Genomic DNA, 24253 nt, shown 5'->3' on the forward strand with positions numbered 1-24253 from the left:
AATATTGCACGCCCCAATTTTCAGTCATTTTTTAAAAAAGTTTAAAATAAGCAATAAATATCATTCACCTTCACAATTGTGTCCCACTTGTTGATTCTTCACCAGAACATTAACATTTTTTATCTTTTATTTGAAGCCTGAAATGTGGGAAAAGGTTGAAAAATTGAAGGGGCCAAATATTTTTGCAAGGTACAATTATTATATATGTACATATATATATAAGTATATATATATATATATGTATATATATATATATATATATATATATATATATATATATATATATATATATATATATACACACACACACATATATATACATATATATATAATGTGTGTGTATATATATATATATATGTATGTGTGTGTGTGTGTGTGTGTGTGTGTGTGTGTGTGTATAATATATATATATATATATATATATATATATATATATATATATATATATATATATATATATATATATATATATATATATATATATATATACATACATTACACACACACACACCTACATACATACATACATACATACATACACATACAGTTGAAACCAGAAGTTTCCATGCACTATCTATAAAGACACATCTGCAGGTGTTTCTCACTATCTGACATGAAATAGTTGTCATGGTAGCACTGGGTCATGTGATGACTCCTGTACGACACATGACTTGCTTTCACTTTCGCTGTGCCAGCGGCACAACGAAAGAGAAAGAGAGCGTATCTGCTGTTTACAGCTGTATAGCTGTGATCAGCAGATACTGCAGAGCGATCGGATTGCTGTTCGCAATAGCCCCCTAGGGGGACCAGTAAAATAAAAAAAAAAAAGTTAAAAAAAGTTTTAAATTAAAAAAAACACAAAAAAAACCTAAAAGTTCAAATCACCCCCCATCCGCCCCATTGAAAATTAAAGGGTTAAAAAAATAAAAAAATATACACACTTTTGGTATCACCGCGTCAGAAACGCCCGATCTATCAAAATATAAAATCAATTAATCTGGTCAGTATACGGCGTAGCGGTAAAAAAATTCCAAACGCCAAAATGACGTTTTTGTGGCGCCACAACTTTTGCGCAAAATGCAATAAGAGGCGATCAAAATGTAGAATCTGCGCAAAAATGGTACCGTTAAAAACGTCAGCTCGAGACGCAAAAAATAAGCCATTACTGAGCCATAGATCCCGAAAAATGAGAATGCTACGGGTCACGGAATATGGCGTAAAACATGCACCACTTTTTTCGGACAAACCTCCGATTTTTTTTTTAACCCCTTATATAAAAGTAAACCTATACATGTTTGGTGTCTACGAACTCGCACTGACCTGAGGCATCACACCCATACATCAGTTTTACCATATAGTGAACACAGTGAGTAAAATATCTCAAAAACCATAGTGCTATCGCACTTTTTTTGCAATTTTTCTGCATTTGGAATTTTTTTGCCGTTTTCCAGTACACTATATGGTAAAACTGATGGTTTCATTTAAAAGTACAGCTCGGTCCGCAAAAAATGAGCCCTCACATGACCATATTGACTGAAAAATAAAAAAGTTACGTCTCTCAGAAAAACAATGGCGAAAAAAAAAAACTGAAAGCGAAAAATCGGCCGGTCGTGAAGGGGTTAAGGTGCTTCGTTCATCTGTACAAACAATTTTATGTAAGTACAAACAAGATGGGAATGTCCAGACATCATATTGCTCAGGAAGGAGATGGGTTCTGTGTACCGGAGATGAACATGAACGTGCTTTGGTCAGACATGTACATATCAACCCAAGAAAAAAAGTAAAAGACCTTGTGAAGATGCTGGCGGAAGCTGGTAAGATCGTGTCATTATCCACAGTGAAACGAGTACTGTATCAACAGGAGCTGAAAGGCCACTCTTCCAGGTACTCCAAAAGAACATAAAAAAGCCAGATTAATGTTTGCAAATGCACACAGGAACAAAGACCTTAATTTTTGGAGACGTCCTCTGGTCTGATAAAATTATAATTAAACTGTTTGGCCATAATGACCATCTTTACGCTTGGAGGAAAAAGGGAGACGCTTTGAAGCCTAAAAAGACCATCCCTATTGTGAAACACTAGGGTGGCAGTATCATGTTGTGGGGTTGTTTTGCTGCAGGAGGGAGCGGTGCACATCACAAAATAGATGGCACCATGAGGAAAGAAGATTATGTGGCAATACTGAAGTGACATCTCAAGACATCAGACAGGAACTTATATCTTGGGCGGAAATGGGTCTTCCAAATGGACAATGATAAGAAGCTACTGCTGAACTGGCTACAAAGTGGCTTAAGGACACCAAAGTCAATGTTTTGGATTTGCCATCACAAAGCCCTGATCTCAATCCTACTGAAAATTTATGGGCAAAGCGGAAAAGGCCGATGTGAGCGGCGACCTACAAACATGGCTCAGTTACATCAGTTCTGTCAGTAGGAATGGGACCAAATTCCAACCAACTAAAGATCCAAAACGTTTGACCCAAATCATATAGTTTAAGGGCAATGGTACCACGTACTAATGAAGTGGAGGGAAAGTTTTGATTTTGCAGAAAGTAATAAAAATGCTTTAAAACATTCTCCTCTCTTTCTTCTGTCTTCTCTCTTCCCGCTCTTATTATTCTGGCATTTGGCAAATATATAAATAATTTTGGTTCCTAATTAACCTAAAACGGGAAAGGTTTTTTCGGATTTCATGTCAGATAGTGAGAAAAACCTGCAGGTGTCTTTATAGAGAGCAGAGGGAAAAACCTGCAGATGTGTCTTTATAGAGAGAAGAAGGAAACTTCTGGTTTCAACTGTGTGTGTGTGTGTGTGTGTGTGTGTGTGTGTGTGTGTATATGTATATGTATGTGTGTGTATATATATATATATATAATATATATATATATATTTATTTATTTAAAAATCTGCCCATTAATGACACATTCAGTTCAAATGGAGCTTATAGAATATGGATGGTTATAGATGGTGACATATTTGCTGTACAAAATAAATCATGAGAAATGGAATTGAGTGTAACCTCATTCATTAAATCTTGTTATTGACATAATGTGGTCATCTATACGTTGTCATTTGAACAAAGCCCTCCTGTGTCTAGAAGTTCTCCCTTTTCTTGTAGTAGTCCTGTATTGATCCTCTCGTCCTGTGATTTACTCTGTGGACATTTTTCTCATCTTACCCTCCGCTCTCGCAGTACAAGGTCCCGCAGTGTTGTGTAATGTGTTATACTCCGCCCTGGAATGTGGTGATGGAATTCTGCAGATAAGGTTTCATTGCATTTGAGTATTTGTAGTGCAATTACAGGACACTTGATGCCCGGGTTATATCAGCATACAACCTTCAAAGGATTTTTTTCCTTGAAGATGGAAATTTTTAAATTGAAATGTGGCCTCATGATTCATTTTAATATCTTAAAGTGGCATTGGCACCTTTACTAATACTAGCTATTACTGAGTTTTGAGGCCAAAGATCACCAACTCCTTAGTATGATGCTCTGTTTTGGCTGCCTTTTACCCAGTTACTTATTTATTTTCCTCACTTATATGGCGCTATTAATTCCAAAGCGCTTTAGAGAGAAGACCATCACTGTCCCCATTGGGGCTCAACTGTAAGTTCCCTACAAGTATGTCGTTGAGATGTGGGAGGAAACCGGAGAAGCTGGAAGAAACCCACGCAATCTCAGGGAGAACATACTGTACATATACATGTTCTCCTGATATCAGCCCTACATTACTACAAAGAACCAGTGGTTGTCTCTCCGCTGCCTCTAACACAGGGGTGGGATTCAAATTTTTAACAACAGGTTCTCTGTAAACCCCGCCCATTTGAAAACCACACCCATTCTGTAACCACACCCATTTTGTTAGCCACACCCATTTTCACGCACTTTCCTCAACCAAAAAATACAAGTAATTTAAAGTAAAATCTCCTTCCCCTCCTCCACCTTCACCCTCCTGTCCAGCACCAGTTGCTCCAGTCACTGTCAGTCTTATTGTATTAAATGATTTTTCTACAGTTTTTAAAAATTTATTACTAAAGGAGCCCTGCTAAAATTGGAACAAACGACCTTCCCCATACAGATCCCATCCCATCATGGCCTCTTTCCCCTGAAGATCCCATCCCATCATGGCCTCTTTCCCCTGCAGATCCCATCCCATCATGGCCTCTTTCCCCTGCAGATCCCATCCCATCATGGCCTCTTTCCCCTGCAGATCCCATCCCATCATGGCCTCTTTCCCCTGCAGATCCCATCCCATCATGGCCTCTTTCCCCTGCAGATCCCACCCCATTATGGCCTCTTTCCCCTGCAGATCCCACCTCATTATGGCCTCTTTCCCCTGCAGATCCCATCCCATTATGGCCTCTTTCCCCTGCAGATCTCATTCCATGTGCTCCTTTTCCCTGCAGATCCTGTCCCATATGGCTCATTTTCCCATATAGCTCCCATCTTATGTGGCCTCTCCCCATATATCCACATATAGCTGCCATCTTATGCGGCCCCTCTCCCTGCATCTTCGGCTCTATGAGCGCTTACCTTGCTCCAAGCACCGGCGGCTGCTTCTCTGTCTTCCGTCCTCCTCCGCGGCTCTCTGCAGTCTGCAGTCACAGTGACGCTGACAGACGTCAGGAGGAGGCGCTCCCTCCTCACACTGCTGTGACCTCTCTGCAGCGTCAGCACGTCACTGCACGCCAGGTCAGGGAGCCGACAGGCTTCACTGAACCACGAAGTGCGGCGCGGAGGTACGGCATTCATTTGTGCTAGTGTCTTAAAGAGACACTAGCACAAATAAATACAGCAGGGAACCGGATCGCCAGAGCTGTTTCTTGCCGGTTCTGGAAACCGGCTGCTATTTTAACAACCGGTTCTCCAGAACCGGACAAAACCGGCTGAATCCCACCCCTGCTCTAACACCATGTACTCCCTGTATGTAAAACTGAATATTTCCAAAACTGACAAAGTCTGCCCTCTTCCTAACTTTCGAAGTTACAACAATTCTTATTCTTGCTCTAATTCATTCTTGTCTGAAGTACTGTTTCTATATTATTCGGTCTCCCTGTTACTAAACTGTCCCCTCTTCAATTGCTCCTGAATGCAGCAGCCATTGTCCTATTTTCATCCAGCCACTACACTGATACCTCAACCTTGTGCCAGTAATTACACTTGTCGCGCCCAGGGAAGAGGATACTCTGTCCCGGGCGGTTGCAAACTGGGATGTCACTTTGGTGGCCGTTGCCCGGTCCCGTGCCCTGGGGCTTCTTTTGTAAAAGGGGGTTAATTTACAATAGGGGAGATAAGAGTTAATGTCATGTGACACCACCTGCAGGCTGCGGTTAAGGATAGAGAACCGCCGCTGCTAAATGTGGGTTCTCCCAGAGCTGGTGGTGATTGCAGCAATGGTGTTAGGCCCTCCGCAGGTAGGGCCGTGCCTGGGAGATGATGAGGGATAATGACGGAGACCACACCGGGTTGTTTTTAACAGTCTCTAGTCATTTGGACCCAGGTGTTGCTGGTTCAGGTCCCTTGTAGTATCAGTGCAAATGTTGTGACCCAGGTTGCTCTGTTCCCAGCACTCTCTGTTGGTTGGGTCCCCGTAGCGTGGAGCGTTTGGGGCCTCACTGTCCCTTTTGAGGGTACAGTCTCTGTTACGGGGGGACCGGCAGATTAGGACCAGGGGGTATATATCCTAATCGCCAGTCGGGGCCCACCGTGCTCCAGATGACTAAGGAGCTGCTGGCACCTGAGGGTTAGGCGGAGACTATAGAGCTGGATGGCTCTGAGATAACTCAGGAACGCTGGGAACCGGTCACGTGTGTTGGGACACGTCAGACCGGATGACAACCCAATTAGCGTTTTGGTGCACCTAGCGCTACACCAACCACGTGTGCAGGAAACACGTCAGGCCGGGTGGTAACCAGGTAGCGTTGACCGGAAGACCGCCACGAAAGCGCCCTGTCGGCCACGTGTGTAGGACACGTGAGACCGAGCGGTCCTCCGATTAGCGTTTCTGGCCACCTCTCGACTGGCCACGTGTGTGTAGGACACGTCAGGCCAGATGGGTACACCAGTAGCGTTGACTGGGAAGCCGAGGAGGATAAGGAACACCCTGTTAACTCCACAGGGGTCCTGGGGTATGCTGTCCGTGCGCGTAGGGGGCACAATCGGACAGGTGGCGCAGCAAGTGCGTTGTCCGTGTGCGTAGGGGACACAATCGGACAGGTGGCGCAGCAGGTGCGTTGTCCGTGTGCGTAGGGGGCACAATCGGACAGGTCGCGCAGCAGGTGCGTTGTCCGTGTGCGTAGGGGGCACAATCAGACAGGAAGCACAGCAGCCGCAACCCAGTTAATGCCACTGGGCTGCTATAGCAAGACTGGAACGGCAGGAGGGAAGCACGGCGCCTGACCCTGATGTGCCGAGCCACGAATCTTGGCGTGACAGGCACCGTTCGCCTAACCCTACCTACCACTTCCCAACATAGGCTTATGCTGCAATGAGGCTCTAACATGGAGGTGTGCTCTGACTGAGCAAAAGTGAAGACTGCGCACCTCCATGTTGTCTCCAGCCCCTTTTATAACCTGGGTCCGCCCCAAACCCAGGGTGGAACCACCAAGGTCCAATAGCAGAGTGCCATGTAATCAGTGACGTCACATGCGACCTATCCGGAACCGCCACGTCATTGATGACCTCATGGCAGCCACGCCCCAAACACTTCACCAGTCATCGTCTGACGACCAATACTGAGGTGCCAGATCATAGGGGCGGGCCTCTGCGAGCCAGTCCGGAGTTGCCACGTCATCAGGACACCTGACACCCTCTGCCCTATCAGGACGTGCCACCTCACGGACATGCTCAGTGAGGTCCTTACCGGACCTAGCCTCTGTTGCACTAAGTGCCTGAGCATGCCCAGTAGCCTGAGCAACAGGCTCAGAAAGCAGACTATCAGTTTGAGCATGCTCAGTAGGCACATCCCAGAACTTAGACACAGCATGAAGTCCAAGTACCTGTGCAAAGAGGCTGTTAGGGTTAATTGTGGGAGCATGCTCAGTAGCCTGAATTGAGGACTTAGTCTCAGACATAACACAAACAGGCTGAGCATGCTCACTAGGCAAAACACCGGACTTAAACTCTGGCTGGGGTAAATCGGCGCACGCATGCGCAATAGCCGCCTCTCCACACTTAGACGTGGTGGAAGGAACAGCCAACTGGACGACCCGAGGCACGGCCAAGAATGGCAGCCGGCGCCTGGGCGCAACAGGAACCGCAGCAGGCTGCTTGCGGCTATGGCGGCGCCGGTTCGTAACAGTCTCCTTCTCCGTATGCCGTGCAGTGCGGACCCTGTGGGGAGGTAAGTGTCCGAACCCCGATCCTAGTTTACTGCTGATGCCCCCAGATTATTTGGTTCGGTGAAGTCCGTGAAGGTCTCCTCACCGGGCAGGTATTTATCAAGCCGTGTAAAACTGGCGCCTGATCTAAGGCCCTGTGCCCCATGCGTGCTCTGGTCCCAGCGGTATCTCCGATACCCGTCCTGGCGATCGCTCTCATGTGCCCCAGGGTCACCGCTGCACAGACCCAGCTCAGGCACGTCCGAACCCCTCTCCCGTGTGCCACACTTCTCTCTACTCTCTACTGACTGCTGACCCCTCCCACCAGGCTGGCTAATCCCAGGGACTCGTTCCTTTCCATGGCGACCATCCCCTTACATGGTTAACCCTCTATGCCGGGTGTGGAGTGGAGAACTAGGATTTTTGTTGTGCTTTGGTGGTATCTGCACTGGTACTCCAGGTCCCAGGGGGTAAGTCCTGCATCCCCAAGAGGATGCAGTTCCTTGTAGTGCCCCGAGTGGCTCAGGGGCACTACACACTGGTTGCCCATCCACTACAGAGTGCAATCTAAATTTGCCCACAAAGTTCTCTGTAGTTCTGCACCACCCTACATCTCCTCCCTTATCTCCGTCTACCATCCTACCAGTCCTTTCTATTTCGCTATTGATCTAAGACTAACATCCTCTATAATCCCAACCTAGGAGTCCCGTCTCTGCACCAGTTCTGTGGAATGTACTACCCCAGTCAGTCTAGTTAAAGGGAACCTGTCAGATGCAATATGCATCCAGAACCACGAGCAAGTCTGGGTGTATATTGCTAATCCCTGCCTACCTGTCCCTGTACCTAGTAGCATAGCTAAAGAGATCTTTAGAAAAAGTATTTCTAAAAATGTTTAAAAATATGCTATAAGGACAGGGACTAGTCACAAGGGCGTTAGTTCCCTTGGCTAATCAGCCCCCATAGCATGTAAGCACACCCCTGTGGGCGCGTGCTAAAATGCTAATGTATGCATAGCGTCAGAGGCATGGTCGCTCTCACCTATGCTGCCGCCGCTTGTTTTTGGCTCAGTGTGCATGATCAGAATGTCCCCGGACTTCCGGTCATGCACACTACACCAGTTTGAAGCCGGGATATATACACCCGACTTCAAAGTATGCATGACCAGAAGTCCGGGACTCCTGATCATGCGCACTGAGCCGAAATCCAGCGTCAGGCGCAGTAGCAGCAGAGAGCAGTGCGATCGACCATGCCTCTGATGCTGTGCATTCATTAGCATGTTAGCACACCCAGAGGAGTGTGCTAACATGCTAAGGGGGCCGACTAGTCAAGAGAGCTAATGCCCTTGCGACTAGTCACTGGCCTCATTAGCATTTGATAAAGAGATCTTAAGAAAAAGTATTCCTAAAGATCTTTTATGTATGCTACTAGATACAGGGACAGTTAGGCAGGGATTAGCAATATGTATCCAGAACTGCTGGTAGTTCTGGGTGCATATTGCACTTGACAGGTTCCCTTTAACTCACAGTGTACTCCATGTTAAGACTGCCTGTAAAAATGTGTATTTTTAGGAAGGCCTATTACAATGACTCACAAATCTAGGTTCTGAGTTCTCCCTTCAAACATTTTTTCTAGTCCCTTCCACGACAGCATAGGAGGTTGTCTCTCCACGCCCTAATTGGGACAGGAAGCACAAGAGAGGTTAAAAGGACCCTCCCACCTCCCATAGCCAGTGTCTTTCCTGTCCCCATGGGGCATGGAGAGGTGTATTTTTTTTCTCCTATGCTGTGGTGGCCGACGAACTGCAGTATATTTTTTTTTTTTCCCTACCTTAGCCGGGCAGTATCGGTCGGGCCTTCGCCGCTCCTCCCACACTGTTCCCTCACTCTGTGGGGGACCGCTGCTCCAGCCTTCCGGAGCTCCTCTGGGGTGATGCGGGCTGTGTAGCTCCCCGGCCGGCGTCCTCCCTGAGCCGCCGGCCGCCTCCTGTATGCACGCTGCAGTACGACCCGGAAGTGCTACTGCGGGCGGGACTTCCGGTCTTGCGACCTTCCGGTATGGGCGCTTCCAGTCGCGGAGGCAGCGTGACGGACACGCCGTTGTTCCACGGCCTGTCAGGGACCTGATGCAGGAGGCAGGGAACGTTCCCTGTCACTGGGGGGGGGCAGGCCCTTCTGCATAAAGGCCACCCTGAAGACTTCAGAATCATGGTAAGGACTTCTACTGTGCTCCCTGACATGTCTTCCCCTGCATCTGCAGAGCCCAGTGTTCCCCCTGCCACAGTAAGTAAGGAAGGGGGTGGTCCCTCATGCATGGTCTCAGTTTTTTGTCTGGTCCCGTCTTTCATTTGTATCCTCCACACTTCATGCTCTCAGTAGCACTTTGTTTCTGCGCATAAACCGATAATGACTGTTCATGTAGCTTTACATTACTGGCGTTGTTTATTGCTTATATAACCCCATCTCAATCACCATGTTTACCCCCATTAAAATTACAACATTTATATACAATGCCGATGCTGTTCCATCGGTGTTTGAATTTGCTCTCCTGGGGTTCCCATGACATTATGCCACGCAAACCCTTTGCCCAATCAACACTTGCTTCACTCTCCCCATCGTCGGTGGATTCTGTCATTAAGCGGAAGTGAGAGCTGCTGTCTCTCTTCCTGTTGATGTTTGATATACTGGGACAGTAAAGCCGGTGTGGATTGGGTTCCGAATTGAAATGTGACATTGCATAACTGCTAAGGATTATTTGAAAAAAAGAGATATTTAGCTCATGTATTGATCAATGCATTACTGCCCCATTACCACTTCACGGTAATCTCTTATTTATGGGGTCCCTGACCAAACGTTACCTCTATATGCAGTTGAAACCTGCTAGTGTGTATGGATACCTAACCAAATGTTACCTCTATGTGCAGTTGAAACCTGCCTGTGTATGGGAAGCAAGGGACCTGGCTATATAGGAAATTGAATAAACATGGCTAAAGGGCGGGACTGGGTTCTCAGATAGAAAAAACTGCATAACAATCAAAAAGACTGCTGGAACACCATTGTAAATGTGAACAGGGTGCTAGCCAAAATATACACAATCTATGTGAAGTGAAAACTGCACACCAAATTCAGAGAAATATGAACAAGCATAACTGCTTTATAATACATAAGTAACGAATAATACGATTAGCCATATACAAAATTGAAATGTGACATTGCATAACTGCTAAGGATTATTTGAAAAAAAAGAGATATTTAGCTCATGTATTGATCAATTCATTATTGCCCCATTACCACTTCACGGTAATCTCTTATTTATGGGGTCCCTAACCAAATGTTACCTCTATGTGCAGTTGAAACCTGCCTGTGTATTGGAAGCAAGGGACCTGGCTTGCCATACACAGGCAGGTAAGAGATTACCATGAAGTGGTTATTGGGCAGTAATAAATTGATCAATACATTAGCTAAATATCTTTTTTTAACATAATCCTTAGCAGTTATGCAATGTCACATTTCATTTTTTCAATTTTTCATATGGCTAATCATATTTTTTATTCCTTATGTATTATAAAGCAGTTATGCTTGTTTATATTTCTCTGAATTTGGTTTGCAGCTTTCACTTCATATAGATTGTGTAGATATGGGCTAGCACCCTGTTCACATTTGCAATGGTGTTCCAGCAGTCTTTTTGATTGTTATACAGTTTTTTCTGTCTGAGAACCCAGTCCTGCCCTTTAGCCATGTTTATTCAATTTCCTATATAGGCAGGTTTCAACTGCACATAGAGGTAACATTTGGTTAGGGACCCCATAAATAAGAGACTACCGTGAAGTGGTTATGGGGCAGTAATGAATTGATCAATACATTAGCTAAATATTTTTTTTCAATTAATCCTCAGCAGTTTTGCAATGTCACATTTCAATGTTTTCAATTTTTCATATGGGTAATCGTATTTTTCATTCCTTATGTATTATAAAGCGGTTATGCTTGTTCATATTTCTCTGAATTTGGTGTGCAGCTTTCACTTCATATAGATTGTGTATATTTTTGCTAGCACCCTGTTCACATTTACAATGGTGTTCCAGCAGTCTTTTTGATTGGGTTCAGGACTTGATTGACATAACAATGTCATGTGATCCCCAGGAGAGCGAGTTTGGACTCTGCTGGAATAGCACCGACACTGGAGAAGAATATAAAATGGTGTTTTACTTTGGGCAAACATGATGATTGAGCCAGGGTTTTCAGAGTAGTGGACAACCTGAACCCTACAATACGGGCAGCTTTCATTTCTTGTGTCCCCCTATTTCCACATAGACTGTAAGCTTTGTTGAGCAGGGCCTTCACTCTTGATTGAATTGTTGGATTGGAATTATAACTGAGTTGTCAGATTTTCTCTGTGCAATCTTTGCCCCTTTTTGTTGCATGATAGAAATCAGAGAAGTCACAAGTTATGATGCAAACATTTGTGCAATAGTTAAACTTTTTGCTGACTCTTTTTGTGGCACGTTTTAAAAAAATGAGAAAAACCGGCAACACCAGAAAAGATCTTACAGATGCTCTGTCACGAGATGTTTATGTTATATGGGTCTATGTGGCCACCCCGTGGTTGTGTTGAGAATTACAAACTCTTGAGGGTTTTGGTAACATGCCGCAATTTGGATCAAAATTTTGAGCGTAATGTCACATCAGTAGAGATGAGCGAACTTGTTTGGTTCGCGTTCGCCAATTTCAAATTTGGTACAGGCATTTCCCTATCCGGTTCTAGGTCTTGTACCTGGGCATTTTTGTGAAAACCCGGTAATGATCGGCTAAGTTCGTTTTCCAAAAAGCTTTTCTAATAACTGGAGATGAGCAAACTTGTTCGATATAGGCTCGCCAATCTCAAATTCCTAGTAGTACGTAACTTCCAATCTTGGCCAGAGGACATTACAGTTGTACCAATCTGGCTAGTGAGGATTCCCTTCTCCATGTCTTCTATACATTATTATTATTATTTATTATTATAGCGCCATCAATTCCTTGGCACTTTTCATGTGAAAGGGGTGTACATAATAGGGACAAGTACAATAATCATAAACAATACAAAGCACAGACTGGTACAGGAGGATAGAGGTGCATGCCCGCGAGGGCTCACAGTCTACAAGGGATGGGTGAGGATACAGTAGCTTAGGGTAGAGTTGATTGTGCGGCGCTATATCAGACTCAGGGTTACGGTAGGTTGTAGGCTTGTCGGAAGAGGTGGGTCTTCAGGTTCCTTTTGAAGCTTGTCAAGGTAGGCGAGAGTGTTTTGAACTGGAGTCGTTGGGCAATAGGAAGTCAGTGAAGGGATTGGCAGAGAGGAGAAGTCGAGGAGTAGCAGGGGGACAGGTGGATCAGCCGGGCTGCATAGTTTAGAATAGATTGTAGGGGTGCGAGACTGTTAGAAGGGAGGCCAGAGAGCAGGAGATTGCAATAATCTAGGCGCGAGATAATAAGGGTATGTACTAGGGTTTTTGCAACTTCTTGGGAAAGGAATGTACGAATCCAGGAAATATTTTTGAGTTGGAGGTGGCAGGAGGTGAAGAGGGCTTGGATGTGTGGCTTGAAAGAGAGATCAGAGTCTAGGGTTACTCCCGAGCACGTGGGACTGGGGAAAGTGAGCAGCCATTGACATTGATATGGATATATATTGATATTTCAGATGGGGGGGTTGAGTGAGGAGGAAGAAAGATAATGAATTCTGTTTTGTCCATGTTCAGTTTTAGGAATCGAGCAGAGAAAAAGGATGAAGTAGCAGACAGACATTGTGGGATTCTGGTTAGTAAGGACGTGATGTCAGGTCCAGAGAGGTAGATCTGCATATCATCAGCGTAGAGATGATACTGAAAGCCATCTCTATGAGCTGTCCCAGGCCAAAGGTGTAAATGGAGAACAGCAGGGGTCCAAGAACTGAACCTTGGGGGACACTGACAGATAGGGGGCGAGATGAGGAAGTGTTGTGAGAATGGGAGATGCTGAAAGTTCGGTTGGTTAAGTATGAGGAGATCCAAGATAGCGCCAAGTCTGTGATGCCCATAGACAAGAGAATCTGTAGTAGAAGGGAATGGTCTACTGTGTCAAAGGCAGAGGACAGGCCCAGGAGGAGGAGGACAGAGTAGTGTCATTTGGCTTTTGCGGTTAGTAGGTCATTGGTGACTTTGGTTAGGGCAGTTTCAGTGGACTGATGGGGCCGGAAGCCAGATTGTAAGCAGTCAAAGAGGAAGCAGGAGGAGAGGTGTGAGGTTAATTCAAGATGGACATGCTGTTCTAGTAGTTTTGAGGCATAGGGGAGAAGTGATATGGGGCAATAGTTTGACACAGAGGAAGGGACAAGGGAGGGCTTTTTGAGGATGGGTGTGATGGAGGCATGTTTAAAGCATGAAGGGAATACACCAGTTGTTAGTGATAGGTTGATACATCCACCGAATATATGGAGAACCTCCTTTAGCTCTCTATAAATAATGCTAAATTTGGTCAAGCACCGGAATCATTCCTCCTTCTCTTCCTCTCTCCCTAGATTTTTGCCTTTGCCGTCACTGTTTGCTACGGGTGCAGCACAGTCCTGGGATTCCGCAGATGGAGGCAATAACAACCAGGAACGAGCCAAACCAGACGGATCTGCGAGTATCTGACAGCCGCCATTGGATAAAATGAGAGAGAACGTGTAACGGGCTTCTTACAAAAGTCACCCAGGGATGACCCTGGCATCGGAGACTTTACAGCCCAAAAAGACTGATGTACATTTCCCTGTAGGCACTTATGATGGTGGTCCCTTAGACACGACTGCCCTGCACAAAGTGGGGGGAGCTGCGGATTGTGTACATTGTAATATTCATTATGTTTGTATGGGAGTTTTACAATAAAAGAAAAATGTAAAGGTCTTTTGTCATGGAAAATGAAATCCAAAATAACCTTTAGGAGTGATGCATTGAGTTCTAGAGCATTTCTGAAAGTTGCCATTTAAAGAGTCCTTTATTACCAATGCAATGAAAGTGTAGAGATCCTCTTTACAATCCTGGATGTTATTTCATTTTATGAATTGCTTTATAGGGGGAATTCAGTGGCAAATGTGATTTTTATTTTTATATTTTTTAACCAGGGGGGTTTTCAAGTGCTTTGGTTCTTACAAGGAGGATGGCAAAATTCCCCTAAATTTTAATCACTTTACCTATTTTGTTCATTCATGTTTTACATTACACATTTTTACATGGGTTAGTTAACAAGTTAGTGGCAGTTTCAAGTCTATTGCAGCCGCTAACAGGTTTTCCTCCAGGATTGCCCTGTATTTAGCTCCATTCATCTTCTCAATACTTCTGACCAACGTCCCTGCCCCTGCTGAAGAAAAGTTTCCACACAGCATGATTCTGCCAGCACCATCTGTGACTGTGGGTATGGTTTTTTCAGTGTTATATGTAGTGTTACTTTTCCACCACACACAGAATCATGTATTTAGTCCAAAAAGGTTCTATTTTGGCTTCATCTGACAAGAACTCCTTAATCCAAATGCGGTGTCCCCTACATGGCATGTGGAATAAGGTGCTCAATACAGGGCAATCCTGGAGGAAAATCTGTTAGAAGCTGCAAAAGACTATGGTGTAGATTCACCTTCCAGCAGGACAACGATCCTAAACATACTGCCAGAGCTACAATGGATGGTTTAGATCAAAGCATATTCATGTGTATGAACGGCCCAGTCAGAGTCCAGACTTACAGTGGGTACAAAAAGTATTCAGACCCATTTAAATTTTTCACTTTTTGTTTCATTGCAGTCATCTGGTAAATTCAAAAAAGTTATTTTTTTTCTCATTAATGTACACTATGCACCCCATCTTAACAGAAAAAAACCCCAGAAATGTAGACATGTTTGCAAATTTTTAAAACAATAAAAACTGAAATATCACATGGGCATAAGTATTCAGAACCTTTGCTCAGACACTCATAATTAAGTCACATGCTGTCCATTTCCTTGTGATCCTCCTTGAGATGGTTATACTCCTTCATTGGAGTCCAGCTGGGTTTAATTAAACTGATAGGACTTGATTTGGAAAGGCGCACACCTGTCTATATAAGACCTCACTGCTCACACTGCATGTCAGACTAAATGAAAATCAAGAGGTCAAAGGAATTGCCCAAGGAGCTTAGAGACAGAATTGTGGCAAGGCACAGATCTGGCCAAGGTTACAAAATAATTTCTGCAGTACTCAAAGTTCCTAAGAGCACAGTGGCTTCCATAATCCTTAAATGGAAGAAGTTTGGGACCACCAGAACTCTTCTAGACCTGGCCGTCCAGCCAAACTGAGCAATCGTGGGAGAAGAGCCTTGGTGAGATGATAAAGAACCCCAAGATCACTGTGGCTGAGCTCCAGAGATGCAGTAGGAAGATGGGAGAAAGTTCCACAAAGTCAACTATCACTGCAGCCTTCCACCAGTCGGGCCTTTATGGCAGAGTGGCCCAACAGAAGCCTCTCCTGCATGCAAGACATATGAAAGCCTGCATAGAGTTTCCAAAAAAATGCATGAAGGACTCCCAGACTATGAGAAATAAGATTCTCTGGTCTGATGAGATGAAGATAGAACTTTTTGGTGATTATTCTAAGCGGTATGTGTGGAGAACCAGGCACTGCCATTCACCTGCCCAATAAAATCCAAACAGTGAAACATGGTGGTGGCAGCACCATGCTATGGGGGTGTTTTTCAGTTGCAGGTACAGGACAACTGGTTATAATGGAAGGAAAGATGAATGCGGCCAAGTACAGAGATATCCTGGAAGAAAACCTCTTCCAGAGTGCTCTGGACCTCAGACTTGGCCGAAGGTTCACCTTTCAACAAGACAATGACCCTAAGCAAACAGCTAAAATAACAAAGGAGTGGCTTCAGAACAACTTTGTGACCATTCTTGACCGGCCCAGCCAGAGCTCTGACCTAAACCCAATTGAGCATTTCTGAAGAGACCTGAAAATAGCTGTCCACCACATTCACCATCCAACCTGATGGAACTGGAAAGGATCTGCAAGGAAGAATGTCCGAGGATCCCAAAATCCAGGTGTGAAAAACTTGTTGGATCATTCCCAAGAAGACTCATAGCTGTACAAGCTCCAAAGGGTGCTTCTACTCAATACTGAGCAAAGGGTCTGAATACTTATCTCCATGTGATATTTCCGTTTTCCTTGTTTAAAAAAATTTGCAAATATGTCTACATTTCTATTTTTTTCAGGGTGCAGAGTGTACATTAATGAGAAAAAAAAATACCTTTTCAGAATTTACCAAATAGCTGCAATGAAACAATGAGGGAAAAATTTCAAGGGGTGTGAATACTTTCTGTACCCACTGTAAATCCCATTGAGAATGTGTGACCAGACCTGAATATTGGAGTTTACAGACGTCTCCATCCACTTTCACTGAGCTAGAGATACTTTTGCAAAGAAAAATGGCCAAAAATATTAGCTGCATGGGGTATGCATACTTTTTCAAGGCATCATAGGTGCCTCTAGCCTGAGCAATCTGCTGCACAGAAGAGACCCTCGCTGTAAATTCACATACCTACAATGGGAACCTGCCCCCCTGTGGGCTACAGGACTAAAGTGCACAGCGGTTTACCAAGGTGATCGGGAAAGTATGTGCATCGACTAAATTACAGTTCCAAACACAGTAATCTCATATCGATGCATTAATATATCTGACTAATACTTGCCAAATAATTATTACTGGTAATGGTGGTAGTCGCAGATTGCACCGTCCTGTTACTTTTGGTACTAATAATGCTTCCTTGGATAGTAAGCTGAGCTGTATTTAATTTCACCTGGAAATAACTAAATCCTCCGGTAATGTGGTGTAGTTTGCAAAACCTTTAAGCATACTCGCACAACAGTGCCGGAGATTAGTGAACCTGTAATGCGCTTACACAGTACGTTTCTCATAGTTTGGCACAAAAATGTAATCCCGGGGTTGTACCTCTGCCATGATCAACATCAGTTGCCAGCAGTAGTCCCACAGTGCTGAGCAAGCACAGTATACTGCCATCTGCTGGTCATAACATCAAGAAGTTCTACATCTCAACAACAATGTGGAATTGGAAAGACCAAAATTTCCTATAATTTGACCTTTCGGTGGTCCCCAGGATACCTGTTTATTTAGATTTAGTCTATGTGTACACTGAAGGCCTGAATGATCAAGATTGACATAAAAAACAAAGGCGTGTGCTGGAGTCACACTCCTGATTCAAGTGGTTTGCGCCTTCATGCGCTGTATAGAGGGTAGACTTGCCCCTATACTGTTTATGCCATGTATTTTATGTGTTATACCAATTGTATATGTTAATGTTATGTTAGGTACAGGGTCCAGATACAGTAGAGTGAAACTGTCACCAAGGCTCCACTTAATGGTTGGGATGAGATATTAGCAGGATGGAAGAAGTGGGGGGGGAGTTACAGATGCGGAAAGAGGACAGTTGGAAGGTCTCGAGAGGAGCCAGTGCAGAATAGGATTCAATAGTGATAAGATGTGGGCTCTGTGCTGGGGCCAGTCATTGAACCCTGAGGTAATATCGAGAGGTCCGGAGCCTACGGCTCACCCCGGCGGGCTTAGAGAGCCGCCGGGGCTCCGAATCGGACAAAGGTGAACGGAATCAAGGAGAAGGAGACATGGACCTCAATGCAAAAGGACGAGATCCTAGATAGCGGAGGGGAACAGGTTGAGGAGTAGTACCCCACACAAAGAGGAAGGAAGAAAAGGAAGGCCATGTCTGTCATAATGGTGTGAAGAATAAAGGAAACCTTTCTGGCTGGCAACACAAGCTCTGGTATTGTGTATGTTACTAAATGTCTATGACTATTGCTGCTGGGGTCATGGACACCGGCCTGAGGAAACTAGTAAGTGTTATGCACACTGGCCAGAGTCTCATCCGCACAAGAAGACCACTTGGCAAAAGATTGCGGTGCCCGTGTGGCCCGGGGCCGGCACCTTCCTTCATGCTACACCAGAAGTCTCACTCCAGTCAGTAATTAGGGTGATCTTTCTGGCATACAGAATGTCACAGCTCGGCATGAATTATACAATATGTGGCATGAAACCCCTGCTGTACCCCATTCTACCCATTTTGTCAGAGCTGGGGGGAAAGTGGCATGAAAATGCCAAAACTCACAAAATTTAGGTACAACTCTGAGTTGTGGCTAATTTTGCAATTTTTCAAAGCTTTTAGACTGGGTTTCTGGCATGAAAGATTTGATGAATCAAAGTCTTTTTTGCTGAGTTTTCAGAGCAGAAAGTGAGACTGAGCGGAAACTCAAAGGGCTGCAATTTATTGAACTGACTTTCTTTGCTTTTTTTGTCATGTGGTATTTGCTGAAGTTTTTTGCTCCAAATTATTCAAAATGGTGCACACAGTTCATGAATTTGGAACAAAATAAAAAATGACCTTTTTTTGTATTTGCTTTTTTTCAACTTTTCAGCATAAAAAGTCGCAAATTCTTTAAAAAGTTGCAGAAATGAGCCAAAATGAAAACTCCTCTGTAAACGTTACCCCAGGTGGGGACTTAATAAATACTTAGAGTGACATTTGGTAAAAAAAGGCGCATTTCATGAATCTGTCTAAAACATCTGGATATGCAAAGTTGTCGAGAAAAAACAAAACAAAGACTTAAAAATGAAAAACAACTTAAAAAGTGGAGCAAGATGTGTCAAGAAAAAGGCACAAATACTGCAGAGACTCAATAGGAGCTAATTACTCCATTAAGGTTGAGAACCAGCAATGAGCAAATTGGACCTAAAGTTTTTGAAGAGTTTTGCGATTTAGAAAATTTCTGCTCCATAAACTTCCCAAAGAAGTGTACACACTCTTAGGTTATTTGTAGAGATGGATGAATAGTGAAATATTTGGATTCTTTGTGCCGAATAATTTCTATTATTTACGTATTTGTACAAATATGAACCTAATGTAAGTAAATGGGAAATGCAAATAATTTTCTGAAGAACCTTGGAAGTAGGTCTGGGAGGGCTGTAAAAATGCTGTAATGGATGGAAAAGTCCTGAAACTGAATGGGAACAGCATGGGGAAGATGCCGGGATGCATTTCTGACTCAGTTTATTTCAGGGAATAATGTTGCCAGAGTATTACAAGGATTAAAATAGTAGAATTCTATTTACAGTGCCCCACGACTGTGACACTGCTTCCTGGTCCGATCATTAAAGTTTATGAATATGCACTGCTTCCGCTGCCCATCCTCTAACATTGTCTGTGATTGGTTGCAGTCCTGTTTCCCCCGCTCATCCTCTGTACTGGTGTCTGTAATTGGTTGCCCTCACACTAGCTGTCTGGGTCCCTGGAGTGTAAAAATAAATGGAAAAATTGTTGCACGGTCCTGTTTTTGAAATCCAGCACAGATAAAGCAAACCGCTACAAGCTGCAGCCCTGCATTTTTTAATTTATTTAAATAAATAATAATAAAAAACAAATGTTGTGAGGTACCCACCAGTTTTGATACCCAGCCAAGATAAAGCAGACAGCTGGGGGCTGGTATTCTCAGGCTGGAGATTCCCATAGTTATTAGGTGCCGCAATCTAAAAATAGCAATCCACAGCTGCCTCAAAATTGTTGCATCTGTTAAATGAGCCAATTCTAGCACTTTACCCAGCTCATCCCGATTGCCCTGGTGAGGTAGCAATAAGTAATATAAGAGGTTAAAGACAGCTGTGAATTGTCAAAAAATCACAGCTGTCTTTAAGCCCAAGGTTAGTAATGGGGAGGGGTCTATGAGACCTCCCATTACTAATCCTGTAAGTCAAAGGAAATAAATACAAAACACAGAACAAAATCCAAAATTGGCTGCAGGCTGCTATTTTTAGTCTGGGGAGCCTAATAACCACGAGCCTCCCCAGAACTTTTTTGACACTTGGGACCTGTTCATTGTTGCTTTTGGTTGTTTTATGTTTGTGCCCTATTCATTATTTATTTTGCACCTTTTTTACATTATTTTTACTTTGCTTCATCTGATTTTCTTTTTGATCAGCATCAAGGGCCTGGCTTTATTCATCCAGATGTTTAACCTAATTTTTCATTTGCGCACTTTATTTAAAGATATCGTAAACTTTTCGTGCCATTATACTCCAGAGCCCAAGCAACGAAGATGTAAATATATATATTTTTTTGTGACATTTTAAACGATCCTGCAACTTTTTGCTAAGAAAAGGTGCAAAAAAAATAAAAACAAACAAACCAAAAAAAGAGCAACTTTAATTTTGCCTAAAATTTATTAACTGTGCGTGTGCCATTCGGAAGAATGTCAACCAAAGAGAAGAAACAAATAAAAATAGATAACACAGAAGAAATACACAAATGATGGATACAATGTGCAACATCTCTGCATCAGCGTCTGAAGACCGTCTACAAGCGCTGAAGTTATTATAAGGTCGAGTTTACACATTCTCAAGATACGCTTTCAGTAAAATAATACTCGAGACTCAAACAGAACTGGTTGAACTGGTTAATCTGGTAACATGGGGAAGCCCTTATTTTTAAAAGTTTGTCTCTTCGCTCATCAAATGGAACCTTTCTTAGAAAAAAGTGATGTAACAACCTCAGCATTCAATTACAGTTATTGTTTATTAATTTCCAGTTACATACACATGTAGCAGTGCTGAGTTTGTCAATGACATAACCTTGACAGTACTTGATGCCGATTACCCTCAATGGAAAGAAAAATAATGTGCCGTTGTCCTCCTCCGATGCTGAGACACTTTAGAAATGAGCAGATTCCACAGGATAAGTAGGAAAATTTTGATATATTTTTTATTTTTATCCTTTTTTTATTTTTTTTTATCCTTTTATTTTTTTTTTATCCTTTTGATATTTTTCAATCACTGTCTATTGTCTGGTGTTTATTTTTATATGATGGTAAGATATACGTTCATATGATTAAATTAAATTTGATATATTACACATATATACACATCACTCACACATCAATACACACTACACACAAATATACATATAACACACATCGATACACCCTGCACGCGCACACATACACACATATATATACATATTACACACTGCCAACATGCGCATATTACAGATAAATACATATTGCCTGCATATTTACAAATTATGCACAGATGCACATACAGTGTGTCCATCCATATCCTGTCCACCGCAATTAACTTGAGAACGGCGGCAGCATATGCATAGAAGTGGTGTCTAGGTATAGTAAAGTATTCATGCGCTACGCAATTAAACCACCTGTAGCGCCACCTGGTGGAAAACAACGGAGTTAGCATTTTTATCTCGAAAACTGAACGAGATAGAGAAAAAAAGTGAATTACAAAGTTTTAGGGCATCATCAATTCACACCACTTCTATACCTATAGCTGCCCCCGTTCTCAAGTTAATGGCGGTGGACAGGATATGGGTGGACACACTGTATATACAAATTACATACACACTGTGCCATACACATACGTGTGTGTATATATGCGGCACGGTGGCTCAGTGGTTAGCACTGCAGTCTTGCAGCGCTGGGGTCCTGAGTTCTAGGCCCACTAAGGTCAACATCTGCAAAGAGTTTGTATGTTCTCCCCGTGTTTGCGTGGGTTTCCTCCGGGTACCCTGGTTTCCTCCCACACTCCAAAAACATACTGATAGGGAATTTAGATGGTGAGCCCCAATGGGGACAGTGTGGCCAATGTATGTAAAGCGCTGTGGAATTAATAGCGCTATATAAGTGAATAAATATTATTATTATTATATAAAGTTGAAACCAGAAGTTTCCCTCCTCTCTCTATAAAGACAGATCTACAAGTTTTTCCCTCCACTCTCTATACAGACACATCTGCAGGTTTTCCCCTCCGCTCTCTATACAGACACATCTGCAGGTTTTCCCCTCTGCTCTCTATACAGACACATCTGCAGGTTTTCCTTCCGCTCTCTATAAAGACAGATCTGCAGGTTTTTCCCTCCACTATCTATACAGACACATCTGCAGGTTTTCCCCTCCGCTCTCTATACAGACACATCTGCAGGTTTTCCCCTCTGCTCTCTATACAGACACATCTGCAGGTTTTTCCTTCCGCTCTCTATAAAGACAGATCTGCAGGTTTTTCCTTCCGCTCTTTATGAAGACAGATCTGCAGATTTTCCCATCCGCTCTCTATAAAGACACATCTGCAGGTTTTTCCTTCCGCACTCTAAAAAGACACATCTGCAGGTTTTTCCCTCTGTTCTCTAAAAAGATACAGCTGCAGGTTTTTCCCTCCGCTCTCTATAAAGACACATCTGCAGGTTTTTCCTTCCTCTCTATAAAGACACATCTGCAGGTTTTTCTCTCTGACATGAAATCAGATTAAACCTTTCCCGTTTTAGGTCAATTAGGAACCAAAAATATTTATATTTGCCAAATGCCAGACTAATGAGAGAGACTGTTTAAAGGTATTTTTATTACTTTCTGCAAAGTTATGTTTCCCTCCTTTTCATTAGTATTTGGTGGCATTACCCTTACACTGTATAACTTGGATGAAACGTTTTGGATCTCCTTCCACAAGCTTCTCACCATAGTTGGTAGGAATTTGGGACCATTCCTCCTGACAAAACTGGTGTAGCTGAGCCATGTTTGTAGGTTTTCTTGCTTGCACCGTTTTTTTCATCTTTGCCCATAAATTTTCAATAAGATTGAGATCAGGGCTTTATGATGGCCACTCCAAAACATTGACTTTGTTATCTTTAAGCCACTTTGTAACCAGTTTGGCAGTATGTTTTGGGTTATTGTCCATTTGGAAGACCCATTTCCACCCAAGCTTTAAGTTCCTGGCTGATGTCTTGAAATATTGCTTCAGTATTGCCACATAATCTACTTTCCACATGATGCCATCTATTTTGTGAAGTGCACCAGTCCCTCCTGAAGCAAAACAACCTCACAACATAATGCTGCCATCCCCGGGTTTCAAATTGGGGTGGTGTTCTTTGGCTTCAAAGCTTCTCCCTTTTTCCTTTAAACGTATTGATGATTATTATGACCAAACAGTTCAATTTTAGGTTCGTCAGACCACAGGACGTCTCCAAAAATGAAGGTCTTTGTCCCTGTGTGCATTTGCAAACATTAATCTGTCTTTTTATGTTTCTTTTGGGGTAATGGCTTCTTCTTGGCAGAGTGGCTTTTCAGCTCCTGTTGATACAGTACTCGTTTCACTGTGGATAATGACTCAATGTTACCAGCTTCCGCCAGCATCTTCACAATGTCTTTTGCTTTTGTTCTTTGGTTGATATTCACATGTCTGACCAAAGCACATTCATCTCTGGTACACAGAACCTGTCTCCTTCCTGAGCGGTATGATGGCTGGACATTCCCATCTTTTTTTTTTTTTAACTTCGTTTTATTAACAATTTCAAACATGGTACAACTGACATTTGCCATATAAAGATAGCTCAGTATATAGATAGTAATATTTAAATATAACAATGAACAGTCATATAAAGTCCATAATATCTTTAGAAGTTAAGATAGAACAATGTTATTATCCATACTTCTTATCATTTGCATATATATCTAATTTTATATTGAGCATAAGAACAGCTCTATCTATCAGCATGACCATATTTTGAAAACAAGATAGAAAGAGGAATAGAAAAAGGAAGAAAGAAAGAACAATAGCCACATTGCATTATTATACCTCAATATACCATTGGACAGTGTTTCATATCACAACATCTAACGGGAACCACCATTATCCGCATAATCTCCCTCAAACCTCCGCTAGTGTGTCTGGAGAAGAATTCCACAAACCCCAGATTTTGTTAAATTTTCCCGGGAACCCCCTATTATAATATACCACCCGCTCATAGACTATGGTTGCATTGACTAGTTTAACCCAGGACCGCACAGTTGGATTCGAATCTCCCATCCACCTCAGAGCTATTAATTTCCTAGCCAGAAACAA

General features: G+C 43.1%; 1 protein-coding gene across 1 annotated transcript in view; it reads left to right on the forward strand.

Annotated features, from left to right (window-relative positions):
* MAL2 (mal, T cell differentiation protein 2) overlaps positions 1 to 14211 on the forward strand; it is a 112739-nt gene extending 98528 nt beyond the window's left edge. Inside the window, exon 4 of the mRNA XM_075352914.1 lies at positions 13848 to 14211. Coding sequence (XP_075209029.1) covers positions 13848 to 13919 — 72 coding nt within the window. The 3' untranslated portion in view covers positions 13920 to 14211. The remainder of the gene's footprint in view (positions 1 to 13847) is intronic.
* The last annotated feature ends 10042 nt before the right edge of the window (positions 14212 to 24253 follow it).

The sequence above is a fragment of the Anomaloglossus baeobatrachus genome, chromosome 6, assembly GCF_048569485.1.
Source record: "Anomaloglossus baeobatrachus isolate aAnoBae1 chromosome 6, aAnoBae1.hap1, whole genome shotgun sequence".
NCBI lineage: Eukaryota > Metazoa > Chordata > Amphibia > Anura > Aromobatidae > Anomaloglossus > Anomaloglossus baeobatrachus.